Raw genomic sequence first — 20,821 nt, forward strand, 5'->3', positions numbered from 1 at the left:
GAGTCAGAATCAACGTGACAGCACCCAACAACAACAGCACAACCGTAACAAAGTGGTTTAGAACATAGGCCCTTTTCTAGCTTGTAAGTGCCTACACTTGAATCCTGACTCCAGTACTCACAAGCTGTGTGACAACTGGGCAATTTAGTTCACCTCCCTGAGCCTCAGTTTCCTCATCCACAAAATGGGGATAATTCCTGTACTTGCCTCTAGGGTTGTTATGAGGATTCCATAAGTTAATACAACCCAGGTTCCCACAAGAGTTAAATTATTAGTAATCAGTCTTTCAGACTCTATTTAGCTAATCAGGCAGCTAAATAGATTGCTGAACACTATAAAGAAATAAAGGATCCTTGCTGGTACTGGTTTCTATCTTTGTCTTTCCAAAACCAGAAAATGTTCTTCCCCTGGGACTTCTTATTGAGCATGTCTTTAGTTGTACTGTAGGGAAGAGGCATTTAAATATTTCAGTATGGGGACATACTCCTCTCCCCTCCCCCCCTTGTTTATTTTTACTGATTTGATTTTCCTTTTCCTTGAAAACTACCCCCTGGAGGTCCATCACTTAGTTCTGGTGTTTAGGTACCTTCCAGAGGGGCACTCAGTTCCCCACCCCTGGCATGTTTCACGTGTACTTCATGTTAGTAATAAACAGAGTATAAAGAGCTCACTCTATTTATATTTTGTATTTCTCTTACCAACTTGGAGCTCAAGTAGGAGGCTTTCAAATTAGGAAGGCCTTTTTTGGCTTCCATGTCATATTTTTGGTTGGTTTTAGAAAAGCACTACTGGGAAATATACATCCCCCCGCCCCCGTGTTAAGATTTTTGTACCATTTAAGGCAGTTGCTAGTTCAGTAACTCAACCTACCTGTAAAAGAGCTTCCACCTGTGCTAGCGCCCCCTCCCATCAACAGTAGGGCTCTGACAGGTATCTTTGCAGTGGATTAAATAAGAACTGCCATCTATATTTAACTGGTATATAAGAAGAATTAATTAGCTCTCATGAGAATTTTTTTTTCTTTTTTGAAAAGTTCTTGCATGATCTGGGAACAGATGTATCTTTGTATTTTTATGAAGAGCTAGGATAATTTCAGCATCTATTTATTGCTTTTGTGTGTGAAGCCAGGTCTCATTTTCTAAAGGGAGGATACTTTTAAAAACGTGACCCCAAAGAGCCAGTGAGTTTGTGTGATTCGTGAACGTAAAATCATCCAGCAGTCGTTGCTCCTAGAGGCAAGGCTGGCTGTTGCTGCTGGTGTCCACCATTTTATTTCCCCACATAGGAAACTTTTTATCAGCAGTCTCAGAGGGCTTTGTTTTGACTTATTCAGCAGGCTTGGTTTTCTGTTTATTTAGAGGGCGTTTAAAAATCATATTCTCAGTTTGTATAATATTTAACCTGAGGCTCTCTGTTTTGTTTGCATGGGGCGCTAAGATTTTGAAAAGTGATTTCATCCTAATTTACATTTGTGCCCCAGAGTTTAGAATGAGGAGGAGACGTAGAATAAGGTGGTCAATAGCAGGGTCTAGCAGATTTCTTCCAAGTCTGGAGAAATGGTTTGTTGTTGTTTGGATAAATGATGGAAAGATAATTAACGTTGGATTGGACTTTATGCCTGGCCCCACTTCCAGGAATCTCTGGGTTGTACAAATGGTTAATCACTTTGCTGCTGACCACAAGGTTGGAGGCACCCAGAGGTCTTCAGGAGAAAGACCTGACCATCTACTTCTGAAAAATCACCCCTGGAAACCCTGTGGACAGCAGTTTTACTCTGAAGCCCATAGGGTCGCCACGAGTTAGAGTAGACTCCATGGCAACTGGGGTGTCCAGCTTCTTACCAACCCAGATATGTCCCCCTGCACTGACCCTGACAGATGGCCGTTGAACTCCCAGTGGACACTCCAGCGTTCACTCTGCTTAGGGGGCAATTCCCGAGGTTGAAGGACAGCTCTGAACACAATGGTTACTCCCTATATTAAAGTGGACTTGGCCCTGTGACTTCTTGCTGTCAGCTGTGGTTGGACCTTTAGAAAATAGATCTGTTCTCATCCCAAAAAACGTCCTTTAAAATATTTGTAAGCAAACACATCCAACTGGAGACATGCACCTTCAGGTAGAAACACCTCTCTTTGCCACCTGAGTGACAGACTTTTGCCATCCCCAGTCCCTCCTTAGGCACACTCTGCTTTCTTGGTGTCTCGTTTAAAACGTGGCACCCAAGCTCCAAGGTGTTGTGAAGGAAGGCAGTTGCAGCATGATTAATGGCCTCATCCCGGACACCAAAATTCTCTTCCTGTAACTCAAGATTGTGTTAAATTTTTCCAGCAACTTTGTCACAGGGAGCTCTGGTGGCACAGTGGTTAAGAGCTCAGGCTGCTAACCAAAAGGTTGGCAGTTTGAATCCACCATCCACTCCTTGGAAGTCCTATGGAGGTAGTTCTACCCTGTCCTTTAGGGTCGCTCAGAGTCAGAATCAACTCAACGGCAATAGGATTTTTTTTTGGGGGGGGGGGGGGTCGGGTTTGTCACAAAGTTGACTTACATTTTTGTATTTTTATGTGACTTGTTGAACAACCCCAACCTCACCCTTACACACACGCATACATACACCCCTCTTCTCTCATGGGAATTTGGCCAAAGTTAACCTTCAACTAAGAGTTTGATTTTTTTTTTCTGAACTCATAACTATTGATTTCTTCTTATTCTGATGCAGTCTCTTCTTGTTGATTATTGTCCTGTCATTCTAGCCTATTGATGTAACTGAATTTTGACTCTTTTTTTTTCTTTAAAATATTGTCTTCCTTAAGCTTTTTGTTTATTTTGTCATTCTAAGATTTGAGATAAGCCATTGTTGAGGATATCTAAAGGGCAAAGCACAGATCTCGCATAATATGTTCCTGAACATCACTCCAGGCCGACAGCAGTTCATTAACTAGTAATCCTTAAAGTTGATTAACCGTCTGTGAACTTACATAGCCATCCTGTCATGTCACCTACATTTATCTCTCCTTGCTCAAGGTTATCAAGACAGGCTAAAACCAAGATCCACCATGTCTGTGGTCCCACCAATCTATCAGTCTAGAAACCCTGCTGGAGACATGTGAAATGAGGTTGGCTCCCCATGGCTTTTTACTGAGAGACCCCCTGCTGGCACTTAAGGATGTTATTTATCTCTTCTAAATAGATCTGTGGCATCTAAGTAATTCCTTCTAGATCTTTACCAAGGGTCAACATCTAACAATGGTCTCAAGTTTCTCTTTCTCATTTTGAAATGGAGATGTTTGCTTATCTCTGGCCTTGGCTTTTGATCCCACTGCTGTTGTCTGTGATCCCTCAAGCATTATTAGTGGGAGCAGTAGGCGTGGTCTTCCAGGGTGTAATTAGTCTGCAACTGGACACTCGAACACATCCGAAGCGACTTGATATGCTCCTTCTCTCAGCTCACCTATCAAGAGTTTTTGTTCAGCATTTATCATGTCTTGCTTGTCAAATCCAAGCAGTGTTCTCTTTCCCGCAGAATCTGGAAACAAAATAAGGAGTAGGGTCGCCTCCTCCCCCTCTGTCAATTGTCTGAAGACTATAGCAGGAGAGTCCAGGGAGACCAGCCCTGTTATGGTGCAGGGTTTGGACTTACGGTCAGCTTTGAGGATGGACACGTGAAGCAGTGTTGCAGAGTAGAGCTGTGCTCCGCAGGGTTGTCAATGGCTGTGATTGGACATAGATCTTTCTTCTGAAGTACCTGTAGGTGGATTTGAACCACCACCCTTTTGATTAGTAGCCAAGGCCTTAGTTTTTTGCACCATCCGAGGACTTCTCCTATGAGAATACAAAGACATTCCCTTGTGTTTATGGTCACTTGTGGAAAAAAATGTACATCATTGTAACAGCGTTTACCTGGGAAAATAAAGCCAGCATTTCTAACTACAGCACCTTTGTAAGGATGTGTTTTGCCACAACTCTAAGGCCCAACTGTGTTTGTTTAGGAGTCCCTGGGTGGTCCAGAAGGAGCCCTGGTGGGTGCGGTGGTTAAGCGCTTGGTTGCTAACTAAAAGGTTGGTGGTTCAAGCCCACCAGCCGCTTTTCGGGAAGAAAGGTGTGGCGGTTGCTTTGTTAAAGATTACAGCCTTGGAAGCCCTATGGGGCAGTTCTGCTCTGTCCTGTAGGGTCACAATGAGTCGGAATCAACTCGACAGCAACAGGTTTGGGTTTTTTGGGAGGTGATGCCAGTGGTTAACACACTTGACTGCTAGCTGCAAGACTGGAAGCTTGAATCTACACAGAGATCCCTCAGAAGAAAGGTCTGGCAATCTACTTCCCAAAAGTCAGCCACTGAAAACCCTAAGGGACACAGTTCCGCTCTGACACACACAGGATTGCCAGGAGTCCGAGTCCACTCAGTGGCAACTGCTTGTTTGGTCCTTGTTTAATTCATGCACACACTGAAAAGTAATTTGTAGCAGTTCCCTCACTTTGAGTATGGCAGAGCTACTCTTCCCAAACGCCTGTATAGACCCAACCCATTCTCCAGAAGGGACAGGTGCTTTTTCCCTGAGACGCATTAAGGTATTTACTGTGTCGAAGGCTTTCTCAGTTTGCTTACAACCCCATAGCTTCAGCCCAATGTCGACCATTCATATTCGCGCTCACAGTCTTTCTTTTAAACAAATTCATTACTTAGTATTCTTTTTTTATTTCTTTGTACTTTTTATCCTGACCCAGTCAGACTGCTGAACTGTAGTGTAGGCCTGTCCCCACGTACTCTTAACCAGAATCAGTGGAAATGAAATGCTTTGCTAGAATGTGCTTTGGTCCGAGCCCGGCGGCCCCTTTGACCTGTAACCCGTCTCAGACCCTAGAAAGTGCCTCTTTTTTTCTCAATCAGTTAACATTTTGTAAAAGGTCCAGGACCGTATTTGTGGTTCCCGGGTCTCTCTTCCTTCAGGATTGTATGTTCTGAGACGATGCGGCCAGCTTCAGGGACAGTCCCCTTGGTTAACACCACCACTGACCCAGAACCCGAGACAGGAAACAGATCACGTTTCCCGCATTCGAGTCCTTATTTCTACCATGCAGTCAAACACCAGCCCCCCTCAACACTGCAAGAGCTTCCTCCAAGCACCCCTTTCTCCTTTCCCTCCTGCGCTGGCTTCACCGTGGCTGGCCCGGACAGGCAGCTGCCGCCCACCCCTGTGTGTGCCCCCTGCCTCCAGGCTATTTGCTCCTCACCCGGCCTTCTTTCTTAGACCCAAAGCTGATCCTGTCATCCCATTGCTTAAGAACTTTCCAGAGCTTCCCTCTCCCCGTCTGGTGCCGATCACACTTACCAGCATAGGAAAAATAGTCTTTCCCTGTCTGGCCCTGAGGGCCTTTCCAACTTCATTTTCCAGCACGCCCTCCCAGCTCTCTGTTTTGTATCTGCAGCAGGCCTCCACTGGGTGGGTCCTGCATTTCCTGGCTCTCTGCCATGCCTCCTGGGAAGGTAGCTGTGAGGCCTGGTGGGTCTGAGGGATTTCTAGGTGCTCAGGCGCGCAGGCTGTGTGTGCCGAAGGGTGCTGCCTTCGCCTCACTGAGGGTAGGATCTAGATGTGATGGAGGAATTCCGAGATTTGTCAAACTGTCAGTGGCCCTTACACGAAGGAAAACCAGTGAAGCTGTTTCAAAAATCCTCAGTTGAAGGGGCTTCCCCGGAGGCCTCAGGTGGGGGTTGTTTCTTTCCCAGTTGGCGATCATTACCTCAGTGATCCCTTCAAAAGGAGTAGCTTCATGGGAGGTGGTCAGCTGATCTTTGATGGCGTTCAGAAAACGAGTGTGGTTATTGTTTCTAGCACCTTCTATGAGCTGGATGCTGTGACAAAACACGTTATCCCATTTAATTGTGGCATCAACTTTCTAAGGTAAGTATTATCCCCGTGTTACAAATGAAGAACTGGGCTCAGATAGGTTAAAAGGACCTTCCTCAGATCACACACCCCTAGCAAATAGCTGCCTGTCCCCCACTACCTCGGGTCAAGGTGAATGGAAAATGTGTCCTCAAGCCCAGGAGGAACGTGTGGAGGGAAGTAGAACCAGGGTAAGAGGCGTGTATGTGTGAGGGAAAGAAACATACTCCCAGGAGGGTACTGTCCTGAAATCCATTTTTTTTCCAAATTCTGGAGAACGGTATATTTTTTCACAACGAGGTTCCATAGGTAACCCCAGGTGATCTCCCCAGCAGTCCTCTGTAGGTCGGTGAGGAGACTGAGGCTCAGAGAGGTGACATGAATTCCCCACGGTCGCCCAGCCTGGGACGCGGCGGGCTGGGACGAGAACCCAGGTCTCTGACGCCAGTATTCTTTCTACTCTACCACAGGTGTAACGTGGAGAAGGTGCCCAGTAATTCTCAGTTGGAAATAGAAGGAAACAGGTCAGGATCTGTCTTGTATGACCGTGTCTCTAAATACAGGTATCCCTTGGTGAAACGGGCCGGTGTGTACAGAGTGGCCTTTGGAAGCGCTTTTTTCCAGTCATCTCCTGGTCACCGCTGCTTGGCGCGGGGGATGGAGGCACAGGGATTCTGAGACGCCCGTCATCGGGCATTGGACGTGGCTTGTGCCACATTTAATTTGGGGGGTGCCCATTCTGCAAACGCTCTCGGTACAAAGCCCTGGCCAAACGGTGGGACCTTGGAGCTTGGTTTCTGCTGCTTCCTGCCCAGGGTGGCTTCTGTTTGCAATTTGGTGGGCTGCTTAACTTTGTGCTGGCATGGTGTGGAAGCTTAATGAGAAGCGCCTATGGGGACCTGAGCTCCTGCACTACATGGGGAAGCGAGCATTCCCATGCTGTGTCTGACATCCTGGAGTTCACCGCACTGGGGGAGGGGGACACGTGCTAACTGGCCCCTCTTTGCACATGGGCCTGGGTTTCCAGGTGTGACTCCTGGGCCTACCTGCCAGGGACAGTCTGAACGTGGCTATTTAACCTCCGTGTGTCTCCACCTCCTCTGGGTGGAAATCAGGAATGCCTCTCTCCTAGAAATAGTGTGCAGATTAGCTGATGTTGGCTGAGCAGGAGGGTTTGCATGTAACCTACCGGGGTTAGGAGCTGTTAATCTTGACAGCAGGGACGATTACCCAATAAGCAAGGTATGCATGGGCTTGCTTACTGATCAGTAGTGCACAATTCCACCTGTTTTTCACCATGTAAAAGATGTGGGAAACCCATGTGCAATTGTGCACTACAGATGAGCAAGTAAGTGCAAGTAAACCCCTGCATCCCTTGCTTAAGGTAAGCTGGTGCGCACCTTGCTTTCTGGTTAATCGGCCCTTGAGTGAAGTAACACTTCTTTTCCCCTTTGAGTCAGCCTGCACTTTTTTTTTTTAAACATTGTTACAGTATTTTGCCATCCATATTCCAGTTTTGTCAGTCAACCCAATGATGCCCTTTGCAGCATCTTTGCACCCAGCATAAGACTGTGGGGAAGGAACTGAGGCTGTGTCCTGCATCTCAGAATTCATACCCATCACTAAGTTTAGCATTCTTCTTTAAATAAGAATCTAAAAACTGGGGGACGAGAGGGGATTTGTATCTATCCATTTCTGTTGGAGGAGTCCCTGGGTGGCGCAGACAGTTAAGCGCTCTGCTCCTAACTGAAAATTGGTGGTTCAAAAACACCCAGAGGTGACTTGGAAGAAAAACTCGGCGATCTGCTTGAAAACCCTATGGAGCAGTTCTTCTCTGCACACATGGGGTCGCCATGAGTCAGAGTCAATTCAGTGGCAACTTTTTTTTTTTTTTTTTAATGTCTTTAAGAGCTCAGCTGCTAATCAAAAGATCAGCAGTTCAAATCCACCAGTCACTCCTTGAAAACCCTACGGGACGGTTTTACTCTGTCCTATAGGGTCGCTATGAGTTGGAATTGACTTGATGGCAATGGGGTTTGATAGCAATAAAACTTTTGGGCAGGATTGTCCGTCTTTGATACTTCTTATTGGTGGTGGTGTTCAGTAAATGACTACTGATGCTGAAAGCCAGACGCACAAACCATCACATTTGCTGAGAAATGTCAAGAAGCACGCTCTGCTTGCACCATTATGAGACAGAATTTGGTCTGGATTTGAATTTGGGGCTTGAAACAACAAACACACATCTGGCTTTATTAGTTTGGGCTATTCGAATAGCAAACCCACTTGGGTAAATGCTTTCCTACCCATTACACAGAAAGGGAGATTTATGGTCTAATGGCATGATGGAGGTTGAAGGCCCAGCCCAGGGCGACATGGGCTGAGGGTGAGCCCCATGTTCCTGTCCCCTTCCCTCTATCATCGAAATGGTCATGAGACCATGAAAAGTGGGTTAATCACTTTACAGGGTATGTCATGCCAGGCTTTCTGAGTAGATGATAGACCATATGTAGTTATGACCTAGATAAATCCATTTTCACTGAAAACCCATGTAGACTGGGATTCCCAGGGGCATAGCAAGGTGCTTGGTGTTGGCCCCGTCAGGACCCTTCCTAGCCGGCCTCGTCTGTAGCAGTCAATAGTTGCTTTTCCCATCTGAGCGGAGCCTACAGCCTGGTGTTCAGAAATTGTATTGTGAGGAATTAACGCTTCTTTCCGAGCAGTTTTTTCCTTCTTTCTTCATTTGTTTAAAAGTACTCAGCACCTCCTATGTACCACACTCTGTGCAAGTATTGAGAAATGGGAGGGGGATGAATAAAGTGGGGTGCCTAAAATATACTTTGGAGCCACCGAGTGGCACCAATGGTTATGCATCAGCTATTTACTGAAAAGTTGGAGGTTCGAGTCTGTCCAGAGGTGCCTCAGAAGAAAGGCCTGGAGATCTACCTCTGAAAGATCACGGCTGTTGAGGACGCTACGGGGCACAGTTCTACTCGGCTACACAAGGGGTCGCCATGAGTCAGAATCAACTCAACAGTGACTGTCTTTGTTTTTTTTTTTTTAAAGCATACTTATGAGGCCATTGATGGATCTGTGGTAGAATTCTCGTCTTCCATGAGGGAGACCCAGGTTCAGTTCCTGGTCAGTGACAGCCACCGTCCGTCTGTCAGTGGAGGCTTGTGTGTTGCTTTCATGCTGAACAGGGTTTCAGCAGAGCTTCCAGACTAAGACTAGGAAGAAAGGCCTGGCGATCTGCTTCTCAAAATCAGCCAGTGAAAACCCTATGGATCACAGCGGTCCAGGCCCATTGTGTATGGGGTTGCCATGAGCCAGGGGGGCTGACTCCATGGCAGGTAACAACAGCAACAGGTGTGACTGACAAAACTTAGACAGGCTATGAGAGAAAAGGAAGTTAAAGATAACTCACTCTTGCATCTCAGCCCTGAATGGTAAGTGAATGATAGGGCCGTTGGCAGAAATTGGGGCGAAGGGAAGATGGCGGTAGGGAGACCTGGTGCGCGGGCGTGCATGTGTGTGTGCGCGTGAACGCGTGTGCAGTCACCCAGCCCCACACATTCCATCACAGGAAATCTAAATGCTCTCCAAGGCTGTTAACAGCGCTTGATGCTGTGATTATGTTAGTATTGACCGTCCTTTCGGGACTAGCCAACAAACCCTTTTAGACAAAATTTATTCTTAGTATGGCTAGCACCAGATAGTCTGTGTTTCTTTAGACAGGGGAGGGAGGCTGTGGCTCTCAAGCCTGAGCACTTTTGCATTTAAAAGTTCTAATTCAATCACAGAGACGTTGCTGTGAAACAATAGTATGGCCAAGTGTATGCATGTTTAGAAAACTTTAGTTCAAGGTAAAGGGCCTTCTTTTATTCTCTGTATCAGTGATTTTTGACCCAGCATCAGGGTCCACGGCTTATCTTGTGTATTAGCAGCTTCAGGGCCAGTGGTGGTTCCGTGGTAGAATTCTGACCTTCCATGCAGGAGACCTGGGTTTGATTCCCAACCAATGCACCTCATGGGTAGCCGCCACCTGTCCGTCAGTGGAGGCTTTCGTGCTGCTCTGATGCTGAACAGGGTCCAGACTAAAACAAACTAGGAAGAAAGCCCTGTAGATCATAATGGTCTAATCCACAACCGATCATGGAGATGGCACAGGACTGGACAGTGTTTCGTTCCTTGTGCACGAGATCACCATGAGTTGGAGCTGTCTCCAGATTAACGAACAACAATGTCAGCAGTCTAGTGAGGTCAGAGCCTCATTCGCTGTCTAGGTGATGCTTCCCAGAGCACCGTCTTCAAACTCCCATCCTGCAGCTCCTTCTTGGAGTTGGCCAGGTACAGCCGGAGGCTCTGGGAAGCCTTGGTGTAAAGTACCTGTTTAACTTTGACCCAGTGTCTTAGTCATCTAGTGCTGCTATAACAAATACCACAAGTGGATGGCTTTAACAAAGAAATCTGTGTTTTCTCAGTCTAGTAGGCTAGAAGTTCAAATTTAGGGTGTCAGCTCCAGGGGAAGGCTTTCTCTTTCTGTCAGCTCTAGAAGGAGGTCCTTGTCATCCATCTCCCCTTAGTCTAGGAGCTTCTCAGCACAGGAACCCCAGGTCCAAAGGACGTGCTCTGCTCTCACCACTGCTTTCTTGGTGGTATGAGGTCCCCATGTCTCTCTGCTCACTTCTCTCTTTTAAATCTCAAAAGAGATTGGTTTAAGACAATGGTCTAACCTTGTAGATCGCATCATTGTAACTACCACTAATCCATCTCATTACATGATAGGAATAGGATTTATAGCACATAGGGAAATCACATCAGATGACAAAATGGTAGACGATCACACAATACTGGGAATCATGGCCTAACCAAGTTGACAGATATTTGGGGGGACACAGTTCAATCCATGACACCCAGTGTTCCCCAAACTTGCTTGACCCATGAGCCCCTTTTCCAGGGGACACTTAATAACCCATGAAGCTAGTGTTCCATGGAGCCCACTTTGGGAAATGGCTGAGTGAACATTTAGTCCAGGAAGAATCTGCTCATGGAAGTTGTGGATTCCAGCATTTTCTTTTGCCATCATCACAAATATTGATGCTTTTAAATGTTTTCTGGAACGGGCTGCATTGAATTCTGGTGTGTTGACACATTTTTATGTGCTGAACTAATTATACCCACACTCAGCAGGTGGGCAGCCCACAAATAAACTTGATCCGTCTGCTTTCTGCGGCACAGAAGCCTCCCCTTAGCCTGGCCCCCAAGCCCCTCTCTCAGAGGTCTCTGCCCGCCAAGCCCCAGGCCAACATCAGCCTCTGCACCCCTCTGTCTGAGGAGAAGAGAAGGAGTCTCCGCTGGAAAGAACAAGACTGGTTTTCCTACATGCTGCTCAGCTGTCTTCAAAACTACCCTAAACACGTTTCGATCAAAAGAGGATCGCTTTGAAAGCTACCACTTATTTGGATATTTTACATTCTGGTATATTCGTGGGAGAAAAATCCATCTCGTATCTTTGCAGTCACCCCTCCTGTGTTGTTCTTGAGAATTTAGTAAAACACCATTATAGGAAAGAGCCTGGCTGCCTGCTACAGCCCACGGTTGAACAAAGCAGCATGCAGGACCAGCAGCTGACATGGAAAGGCGTTGGGTTTTGTTTGCCTGCAGAAGCTCTGTGCCTTTGAGTTTGCTCGCCATTCAGCCAAAAGATGTGACGCATTTTGATGCATTTTCACCATGAAGTATTCGCGTGGAAGGATCAAAGGATAGGATATTCAGAGGAAGGGAAGGTTGAACCTTATGTTTCTGAAAGGGGCACATTCTTGCGCTCTCGTCCAGGAACACAAGATAAGGTGGCAAAAGCTGACGAAATGGCAGACCGTGGAGGCTGCAGGTCTTTTGGCCATCACCTTTTAGCTTTAGGCAGACGGACACTTGGGATTCTACACTGGTGCCAGCTGTTATGAAGGAGCCCTGGTGGTGCAACAGTTAAGTGCTTAACTGCTAACCGAAAGATTGATTGGTTCAAATCTACCTGGCGGTTCCACAGGAAAAAGACCGGCAGTCTGCTTCTGTAAAGATTACAGCCAAGGAAACCCTATGGGGCAGTGCTACTCTGTCACATGGGGTCGCTATGAGTTGGGATCGACTCAACAACACCCAACAACAGCAACCAGCTGTTCTGAAATATCACGTGAGAAAAAGAAAGTGAAAACTAGACATCCCAAGTCAATATTTAAAAAAAAATAAAGCAATGAGACATCTCAAAATGTCCAAAAAAAAAAAATCTGTCTGAATGTGATGTTCTGGTGAACTGTTCTAATTTGTAGTAATGCATGCAATGAGGGAATTCTGAAAAAAATAAATACCTGTCCTTTCGCTGTCGAATTAAGTCTGACTCAAAGCGGCCCCGTATGACATAGTAGAACCACCTCATAGGGTTTCCTAGGCTGTCATCTTGACGGAAGCAGATTGCTGTGTCGTTTCTCCTGAGGAGCTGCTGGGTAGGTTCAAACCACTGACCTTTTGGTCAGCAGCCGAGCACTTAACCATTGCACCACCAGGGCTCCATGGGGAAATAAATAGGAACTTTAGTTATTCTTTATTCAGATGCTGTAGATTCCGATGACTGCAATATAGCAAACAGAATTTTTATGGAATTATTTTCTGTATTATTTACTTGGCTTTGTATGGTAGGGCTAAAAGAGATAAATTGGTGGGGCATGCTGTTTTGGTGATAAACAAAAGTTGGTCATATGACTCTTAGAAGTACAGCCAGGATGCTCTTTTAAAGGGAGGGGGCAAGACTTCGTCTCACGTACTTTCAACCTGTTAACAGGAGGGATCAGTCCCTAGCGAAGGACATCATGCTTGGTAAAGTAGAGGGTCAGCAAAAAAGAGGAAGACCCTCAACGAGATGGACTGACACAGTGGCTGCAACAATGGGCTCAAATGCTTGTGAGGATAGTGCAGGACCAGCAGTGTTTTGTTCTGTTGTGCATGGGGTCGCTACGAGTCGGAAGTGACTCAGAGGCACCTAACAACAACAATGTGACTCTTAGACATCGTTTCTCTGGGAAAATAGAATTAGATTTTTGACTTATAGCATCATTTCAAAGAAGATAACCCAATAAAATTGTTTGGGTCCTACTTTATTTATGGATAATATGATTCTAAATAACATTAGATCTTAAAGCTTCATTTTGTTAAATAAGAGTACATTATTATTAATGTTTTATTTATGCAATGGTGTGTCTTCTTCTAGTCCTCTGCTTATGCCTCTTTTAAAACCCAGTTGAAGTTGTTCAGCATTTACAGTTTGATAGCTTCTATTTTTTCACCTGCTATAACAAGCATTTCCCCAATCTCTTAATTTAAAACACACGGTCTAGAAAACAGGTCATTTTAGACTTTTAGCATTCTGTTACTATGATGCTGGACAGGTTTCAGCAGAGCTTCCAGACTGAGACAGACCAGGAAGAAGGGCCTGGCAATCTACTTCTGAAAAATCAGCTAAGAAAAACCCTGTGGATCACGGTGCCATGAATTGGGGGCCGGCTGGACGGCAGCTGGCACCGAGCATTCTGGTACTTGGCCTTACCCTAGTTGTTAAATCGGCAGCTTTGAATTATTAATTATTTAGATAATGTCGTGATGAACACCTTTGCATGTAAGTCTTTATCCATATTTCAGTCTAGAGTCAGTTACCTAAAGCGCAGTGCTGGGTCAGGGTGGGATGAGGTGGAAGGCTTTGATAAGGCCTTGGTGCTTTCTTATTGAATTAGTGAGCCCTGTACAGTCTCCTACCATTAATCTGACGTCCTTATTTTTCTAGATAACTCGGAGACCTTGTATATCTACAGTTCTTATCTCCCCTTACAGTGATTTTAACAGCTACCAGTCTCCCTGCCCAAACAAGTCTACTTGCCATCCTTTGTTTTCCTCTTGCTCCTTATATGCTTTGAGATGTGGGGAAATCAAATATCCGACCTGGTTAGGAATCGTCACTAATCAACCGATACTCAGCAAGGCTCAGATGAGAGAGCTCAGCAGTGGATACTGAATCCAGGTGTTTGTGACACCCATCCTGTGACTGGCTTAGGCTGCTGGGGGCTCTGGGTAACTGAGGTGCTACTGTGCTCTGGAGGGCAGTCTGGTTCAGGGGTAGAATTCTCGCCTTCCATGTGGGAGGACCCGGGTTTGATTCCTGGCCAGTACACCTCAAGCACAGCTACCGCCCGTCGGTCAATGGAGGCTTACAGGTTGCCATGACACAGAGGAGGTTTCGGCAGAGCTTCCAGACTAAGATGGACCAGGAGGAGAGGCCCAGGAATCTACTTCTGAGAATCAGCTAACGAAACACTACGGATCATGTCTGATCGTGGGGATGGCACAGGACTGGGCAACGTTTCATTCCGTTGTGCCTGGGGTCACTGTGAGTCAGAGGCCAACTGACCAGCAGCTAAGAGCAGCCATGCTCTCAGGGCATTTTTAAATGGTAGGCCTTAAACTTCACGGGAACGTCACCCTGAAGAGGAACAGCACACCTTCACCCACTGCCCTCTGATGTTGACCCAGTTTTTAGAGTTTTCTTCCCAAATGACTTCCCGTGTTTGATTCCTTTAGAACCGTGATCGCTTTTCTATAAATTCCTTCCAACTCCAAGTGGGTATTCGAAATCATGACATCATTTTCTTATGAAGGCAAGATAGCCATATTTTTGCATAATTTAATTCACACAAATAAGACGTATTTCAACTTTAGTTACAAGCTCTTTTTCAAAAGTATCCATTAGGAATCCTGGTCAACAGATCCTGTTAGAATTAGCGACATCGGGCAGGTGAAAAGAAAAATCAAAAAACTACAAAATAATAAAACCAAAAACAAAACTCCGCAACGACTCTGTTACATAGCCAGTGGTGGAAAGGAGTGGGTTTCTTAGCTAGCGTTTACAGCCCAGAGCTCCACTAGCTGTATCTGAGATGTAATCACAGGGAAAGCTGATCCTTAGGAAATATTCATAGCATGTAGTCACCATTTTAGAGTAGCCGCGGTACGGAGAAGTCCCCGGATGGTACAGACAGTTAGCACACTTGGCTGCTAACTGAAAAGTTGGAGAATTGAATCCACCCAGAGGTACCTCAGAAGAAAGGCCTGGCAGTCTAACTTCAAAAAAAATCTAATTCTGAAAAATCAGCCATTGAAAACCCCATGGAACACAGTTCTACTCTGGCACGCATGAGGTTGCCCTGAGTCAGAACTGACTCAACAGCAAGCGGGGACTGGTTAGTGACGTAGAGATGAACTTCTTGGCATTTGATTTATGGAGATCATGGCGGGGGGAGGATTGGTTCCCAGACGAAGCATGCAAATTAAATCTTAGTATCACATGTCTGTGTGCCTGTGTGTCTGCGTGCTGTGCACCGCTTACATAGCGCTAACAGTGGGACTTTTCTGTCTCACACCCCGCGGCCCCATGGCCATGTGTTCCTGTGTCCATTCACCTCCATGGAAAAGAAAAGAAATATCTTTTGCTCTCTAGCACCTGTAACCTGTTGCTATTGAATCGATTCTGACTCATAGCAAACCTATAGGGCAGAGTAGAACTGCCCCACAGGGTTTCCAAGGCTATGATCTTTATACAAGCAGACCACCAGGTCTTTGTCCCACGGAGCCACTGGGTGGGTTCCAATCGCCAGTCTTTCAGTTAGCAGCCAAGCACGTAACCACCGTGCCTTCTGTCATCGCTCTTAAATCCAATGTGGCCCTTTGTCTTGGTCATCTAGTGCTGCTATGACAGAAATATCACAACTGAATGGCTTTTACAAAGACATTTATTCTCTCATAGTCCAGTAGGCTAGAAGTCTGAATTCAAGGTGCCAGCTTCAGGGGAAGGCTTTCTCTGTCAGCTCTGGAGGAATGTCCTTGTCATCAGTCTTCTCTTGGTCTGGAAGCATCTAAGCACAGGAACCCCAGGTCCAGAGGACACGCTCTGCTCCCAGCACTGCTTGCTTGGTGGTATGAGGTCCCCAACTCTCTGCTTGCTTCCCTTTCCTTTTATCTCTTGTAAGGTAAAAGGTGGTGCAGGCCACACCCTGGGGAAAAAGATAAAAGGTGGTGCAGGCCACACCCCGGGGAAACTTCCTTTATGTTGGATCACAGTAAGGACTTTACAGTCCCACCCTGATCTCCTTTAACATAAAATTACAATCACAAAATGGAGGACAACCACACAATACTAGGCATCGTGGCCTAACCAAGTTAATACACGTATTTTTGGGGGGACATAATTCAACCCATGACACCCTTTAAATTTATATTTTGGTTTATAACCCCTTTCCCCTCCTGCTTCACTTCTTAGTCTGAGAGAGAGAATTGTAAGAAATGGCTCTGAAATCACAGAGTGCCGGTGGCACCTTTTGGAGCAGGGGTATCACTTTTATCACGGGAAGCAGTTGTCACGGGAAGTGGTGTGTTTCGAGGTAACAGTGTACACTTAGGCCTGAAATTGTATAAAACGACATAATGGAAAATACCTTGGGGTAGGAATAAGCGTTTCAGTAGAAACAGAGAACACTTTCTGCAAGGCATTGTACAATTAGTCCATTGTTCTGGATTTAAACTTTCCGGAACTAGGGGGGAAAAATAAAATAAACATTGGGAAAAGTATATTGAAAAAGCCTTTGCTCAACTCAGGCTTGAAAGGGAAATGCTGAGAAGTCGAAACTCTTATCGGGCTTCTTTGCTTTTTATTTTTTTTAACCTATAATTTAAGAAGAAATAAATTAACCGTAGGAATCCATAAGCAAGCGGTCCTAGTAGCACCGTGCATTCCGTGGGCCATGTAAGAGGTGGATACATCACGCAGGACCTCTGAGGTTCCTTGCCCAAACTGGCCCTCAGATCCATCGCCCCTCGTAGGGATGGAGGAAGGAGTTTTGTTTTGTTTTGTTTTGTTTTGTTAATTTGTTTTAGTTTTTGTTGTTGAGAATGCGCACAGCAGAATATAGACCAATTCCACAATTTTGACATGTACGATTCAATGACATCGATGACATTCTTCTAGTTGTGCAGCCATTCTCACCCTCCTTTTCTGAGTTGTCCTCCCACACTAACATAAACTCGCTGCCCCCCAAATTTCCTGCCTCATCTTTCTGGTTGCTGCTGTCAGTTTGATCCCATGTAGATAGTTCTTTAAAAAGCACAATGCTCAAGGCAGACGGTCTTTACTAGTTAAGCTAAATTATTGTTTGGTTTAAAGAAGACTTCGGGGGATATTTTTTGTTTAAGGTTTAAGGATTATCTCAGGGCAGTAGTTTTGGGGGTTACCTAGCCTCAATGGCTCCGGGAAGTCTGGATTCCATAAGAATTTGAAGTTCTGTCCTGCATTTGATGGGGGAAGGGTTTTGACTGCAGACGAAATACCCCCCACCCTTTGGGGAAGGAGAAGAATCAACATACCTGGAAGAATTTAAGTTCTGAACAATGTAGTATTGATTAGGGGAATTTCTTCCATTCTTGGAAACCCTGGTGGCGTAGTGGTTAAGTGCTGTAGCTGCTAACCAAAGGGCAGGCAGTCCGAATCCATCGGGCACTCCTTGGAAACTCTATGGGGCAGTTCTACTCTGTCCTCTAGGCTCGCTGTGACTCGGAATTGACTTCACGGCACTGGGTTTGGTTTTTTGGGTTTTGTCCATTCTTATGGAGGGTGAGATCTTGATCCTGGGTGGACAGTGAAATATTTGGAGGGGGAAGAAGGATAAGGGAACCTTCCAGTCATGGGGTGTTAGATGGGTTAGGCCTGGAGACCTGGCATGGTCGTAGAAGGGGGAATTGGCTGTGGTACTTGGAGTCCACAGGAGAGAGGCTTTCCCGATTAGAGGAGGAGGAGGTCTGGAGTACAGGTTGTTCTGCAGAGAGTGGGGGCATATCCAGGAGGGCTTCGAAAGCCAGAATGAGAAGTGGGAATAAAGTTAGAAAACCAACAGTCTCAGGAAGACTTCTTAGGTAGCTTTCAGGTCATTTTCCCCGTTCTCCTGTTCTTAGGGTTTTCATTGGCTGATTTTCCTGAAATAGATCACCAGGCCTTTCTTCCGAGCTTGGCGTAGTGTGGAAGCTTTGCTGAAACCTGCTCAGCACCAGAGCAACACACAAGCCTCCACTAACAGGCGGATGGTGGCCACACATGAGGTGCTTTGGCCGGGAGTTGAACCCAGGTCTCCCGCGTAGAAGGCAAGAATTCTGTCCCAGAGATGGATCACGGTAGTCGCAATCCCGTTGTGCACAGGGTCTCCATGAGTGAGAGGCTGATTTGACGGCAGCTGACAACAGCCTGTCCTTAGGGGGGGAATAGGAAGAGGGAGGGGAACATGACATGCAGTGAGCCTTTATCTTCGAAACAGCGTTCGTTTGTTTCTCATTTTCCAGTATTGGCCCCAAGTCCTGGAACATTCAGCTCTCTTCTTTATGAGCAAAGATGACTCTGGACTTGTCTCCTTTTAGGGTCTAGAATTTCTAGGGCTGAGGAGGGAGACGTCAGACCAAGATTGTTGTGGCCCTTCTACCTGTTATTAGAAAGCTCTTTCTCACTTCATTGGCCCCAGTCACTTCTTTTTTTGTTTTGTTTTCTTAATTATGTTTAAGGTGAGACTTTACACAGCAAAATTAGTTTCCATTTAACAGTTTCTACACAAATCGTTCAGTGATCTTGGTTACATTTTCCACCATGTGTCATTATTCTCATTCGTTGCATTCTGGTTGTACCATTTCCAGTACTCTAGGTTCCCCGCCCCCTTACCGTCTCATCTCTGTTTCAGAGTCATTTTTAACCATTTGGTTTCTTATAGTTGGTTTTTTTTTTTTTTTTTAAGACACTCTTTACTGATGGGTGATACTCTTTATTTTATGAGACAATCTGTTGTTTAGCTAAAAGTTGACTTCAAGGGATAATTTCAGTTTAAGGTTTAAAGATTATTTTAGGGTGATAGTATCCTCTAGTCTCAACCAGTCTAGTAAGTCTTTACTTTTTAAGAATTTAATTTCCATTCCACATTTTTCTCCCATTCTATAAGGATCCATGTAATGTGGCCCTGATCAGAACTCATAGTGACCCTACAGGTCAGAGTAGAACTGCCCATAGGATTTCTAAGGAGCAGCTGTGGATTTGAACTGCCAACTTTTTGCTTAGTAGCCAAGTTCTTAACCACTGTGCCACCAGGGCTCCAGGTGGCCCCAGACTGGTTCTTATTTCACCATTAGCACAGTTGAGAGGAGCCCTGGTGGTACAGTGGTTAAGCACTCAGCTGTTAACTGAAAGGTCAGCAGGTCAAACTCACCTAGTGGCCCTCTGGGAGTAAAGGCCTGGTGATCTGCTCCCGTAAAGATTGCAGCCTAGAAAACCCTATGGGGCAGCTCTGTTCTATCACACAGGGTTGCTATGAATCCTAACGGACTCCACAGCACCTCGCAACCGCACAGTTGAAGTTAAGAGCGTGCTCATCCCAGGTGTACAAAGCAAAGGTGTGCTTGTTAACCCGTCAATAGAAAAATGACACCACCTGTCGGCAATGCAGAAAATGACACCGTGAAGATGTCATTGAGGGTCAGGGGTTGAACTGAGGATTCTGAAGGGCTCTGACTTCGGGTCCAGTGCCGATTATCGAGGAGTCACTGATAGAAACAGGAAAATTAAAATCCACGCATTGCCCACGATGCCTTTCAGATGTTCGTTTTCAGACAGGTGAAACGTTTGCTTATAGACATCTCAGCAAGGTAGAAAAAGAAACCATGTTCGTCTGTCGAAGATGACAGTAAGCAAAAGAGCTTTTGTCACCTACTGTGGGGTATAATTTATGGAGGGAGGAATGTGTCTCTCCACCTGGAAAGGGGGGGAGGGGTGGCGCTAAGGGTACCAGAGAACCTCGGTTCCTATCAGCATAATGGAAAAATCCGGTTCCCCAGGCAACTGTGGTCTTCGCAAACCTCTTGTGTTTCCCCCCCTGGTTTTAGTATTCATGAGGCCCATGTATGCATTAAAAAATAAAACAAAACAGTGACCCAGCGTAGCAGAAAAACCTGCTCTCGCCTTCAACAGGGAGTTTTCGGCTAATATATGCAGCCCCTTTGCACTTCAGCACGGTCCCCACCGGTCGCTAGGCAACCATGTGAGTTCCTGCGCATGCCTTTTTTATGATAACTGTCATTATGATCATTTTTTTAATTATACAGCTGGGACAGTGGAGTAAAACAGGGTATTGTCGCTCAAGCTTTGCCTATGTCTTGGCGCGTTCTTGCACACTCCCAGACTCGCCCTCCGAAACGTACCAGGGCAGTGACTTGTAGTTATTTTTTGGCATTTCTGGCTTAACAGGGAAAGTGGAGATGGCATCTTAAGGGGAGCGAGGTTTTTTGTGAAAAATGGCCCTACCCTACCTGACAAGCTGTTATTGATCTGAGTAGGGCAAGGCTAATGTTAGGCTCTTGAACCTGAATTATGACTATCTTTGTTCCTTTAACCACCTCTGCTAAGTGACGTTAAAAGCTCGTGTTGTTGCTTTTTAGCCAGTGTTTCACAATTTAAGAATGCTAAGCGTTTGTGGCTATTAAATCCGCCTTCAAATTCAGTCCCCCATGAGTTTGGGGGAAGAAGGCACAGCACTGATCCCAGGAACAAGAAGCGTCTGCGCTTGCTAAATGTGTTTGCTCTTTTTTGTGCAAATTGCTCCATACACACAGAAGTGCAGTGAGGCCAGAGGAGGGGCTCACCTGGCATATGATAATCAAGGTACGTGTTTGGCTCACAGCTGCAAAATTCTCTAAAAGGAATAGGACTGAGAAAAGAGGTGTGTCCCCAGATCCGTGCAGAAGCTCATCGATGTCATTTCTGGAGTATATTCTATCTTACTGTTTTGAGTGACTTCCTCACCATCACGTGAATTTAA

The 20,821-nt window shown here is 45.8% G+C and overlaps 1 protein-coding gene across 7 annotated transcripts in view; it reads left to right on the top strand.

Moving 5' to 3' along the window:
- Nucleotides 1-20,821, top strand: part of SMARCA2 (SWI/SNF related, matrix associated, actin dependent regulator of chromatin, subfamily a, member 2) — a 216,339-nt gene that overhangs the window by 184,618 nt on the left and 10,900 nt on the right. For 4 of the 7 annotated variants that reach the window (XM_023539439.2, XM_064290573.1, XM_064290571.1 and 1 more), the window contains exons 29-30: nucleotides 5,829-5,897; nucleotides 6,353-6,406. The exons of 2 other annotated variants lie outside the window; for them this stretch is intronic. In XM_023539439.2, coding sequence (XP_023395207.2) covers nucleotides 5,829-5,897; nucleotides 6,353-6,406 — 123 coding nt within the window. The remainder of the gene's footprint in view (nucleotides 1-5,828; nucleotides 5,898-6,352; nucleotides 6,407-20,821) is intronic. One more of the 7 variants, XM_064290572.1, reaches the window with a different exon arrangement.

This window comes from Loxodonta africana, chromosome 9 (assembly GCF_030014295.1).
Source record: "Loxodonta africana isolate mLoxAfr1 chromosome 9, mLoxAfr1.hap2, whole genome shotgun sequence".
In the NCBI taxonomy this organism is placed as follows: domain Eukaryota; kingdom Metazoa; phylum Chordata; class Mammalia; order Proboscidea; family Elephantidae; genus Loxodonta; species Loxodonta africana.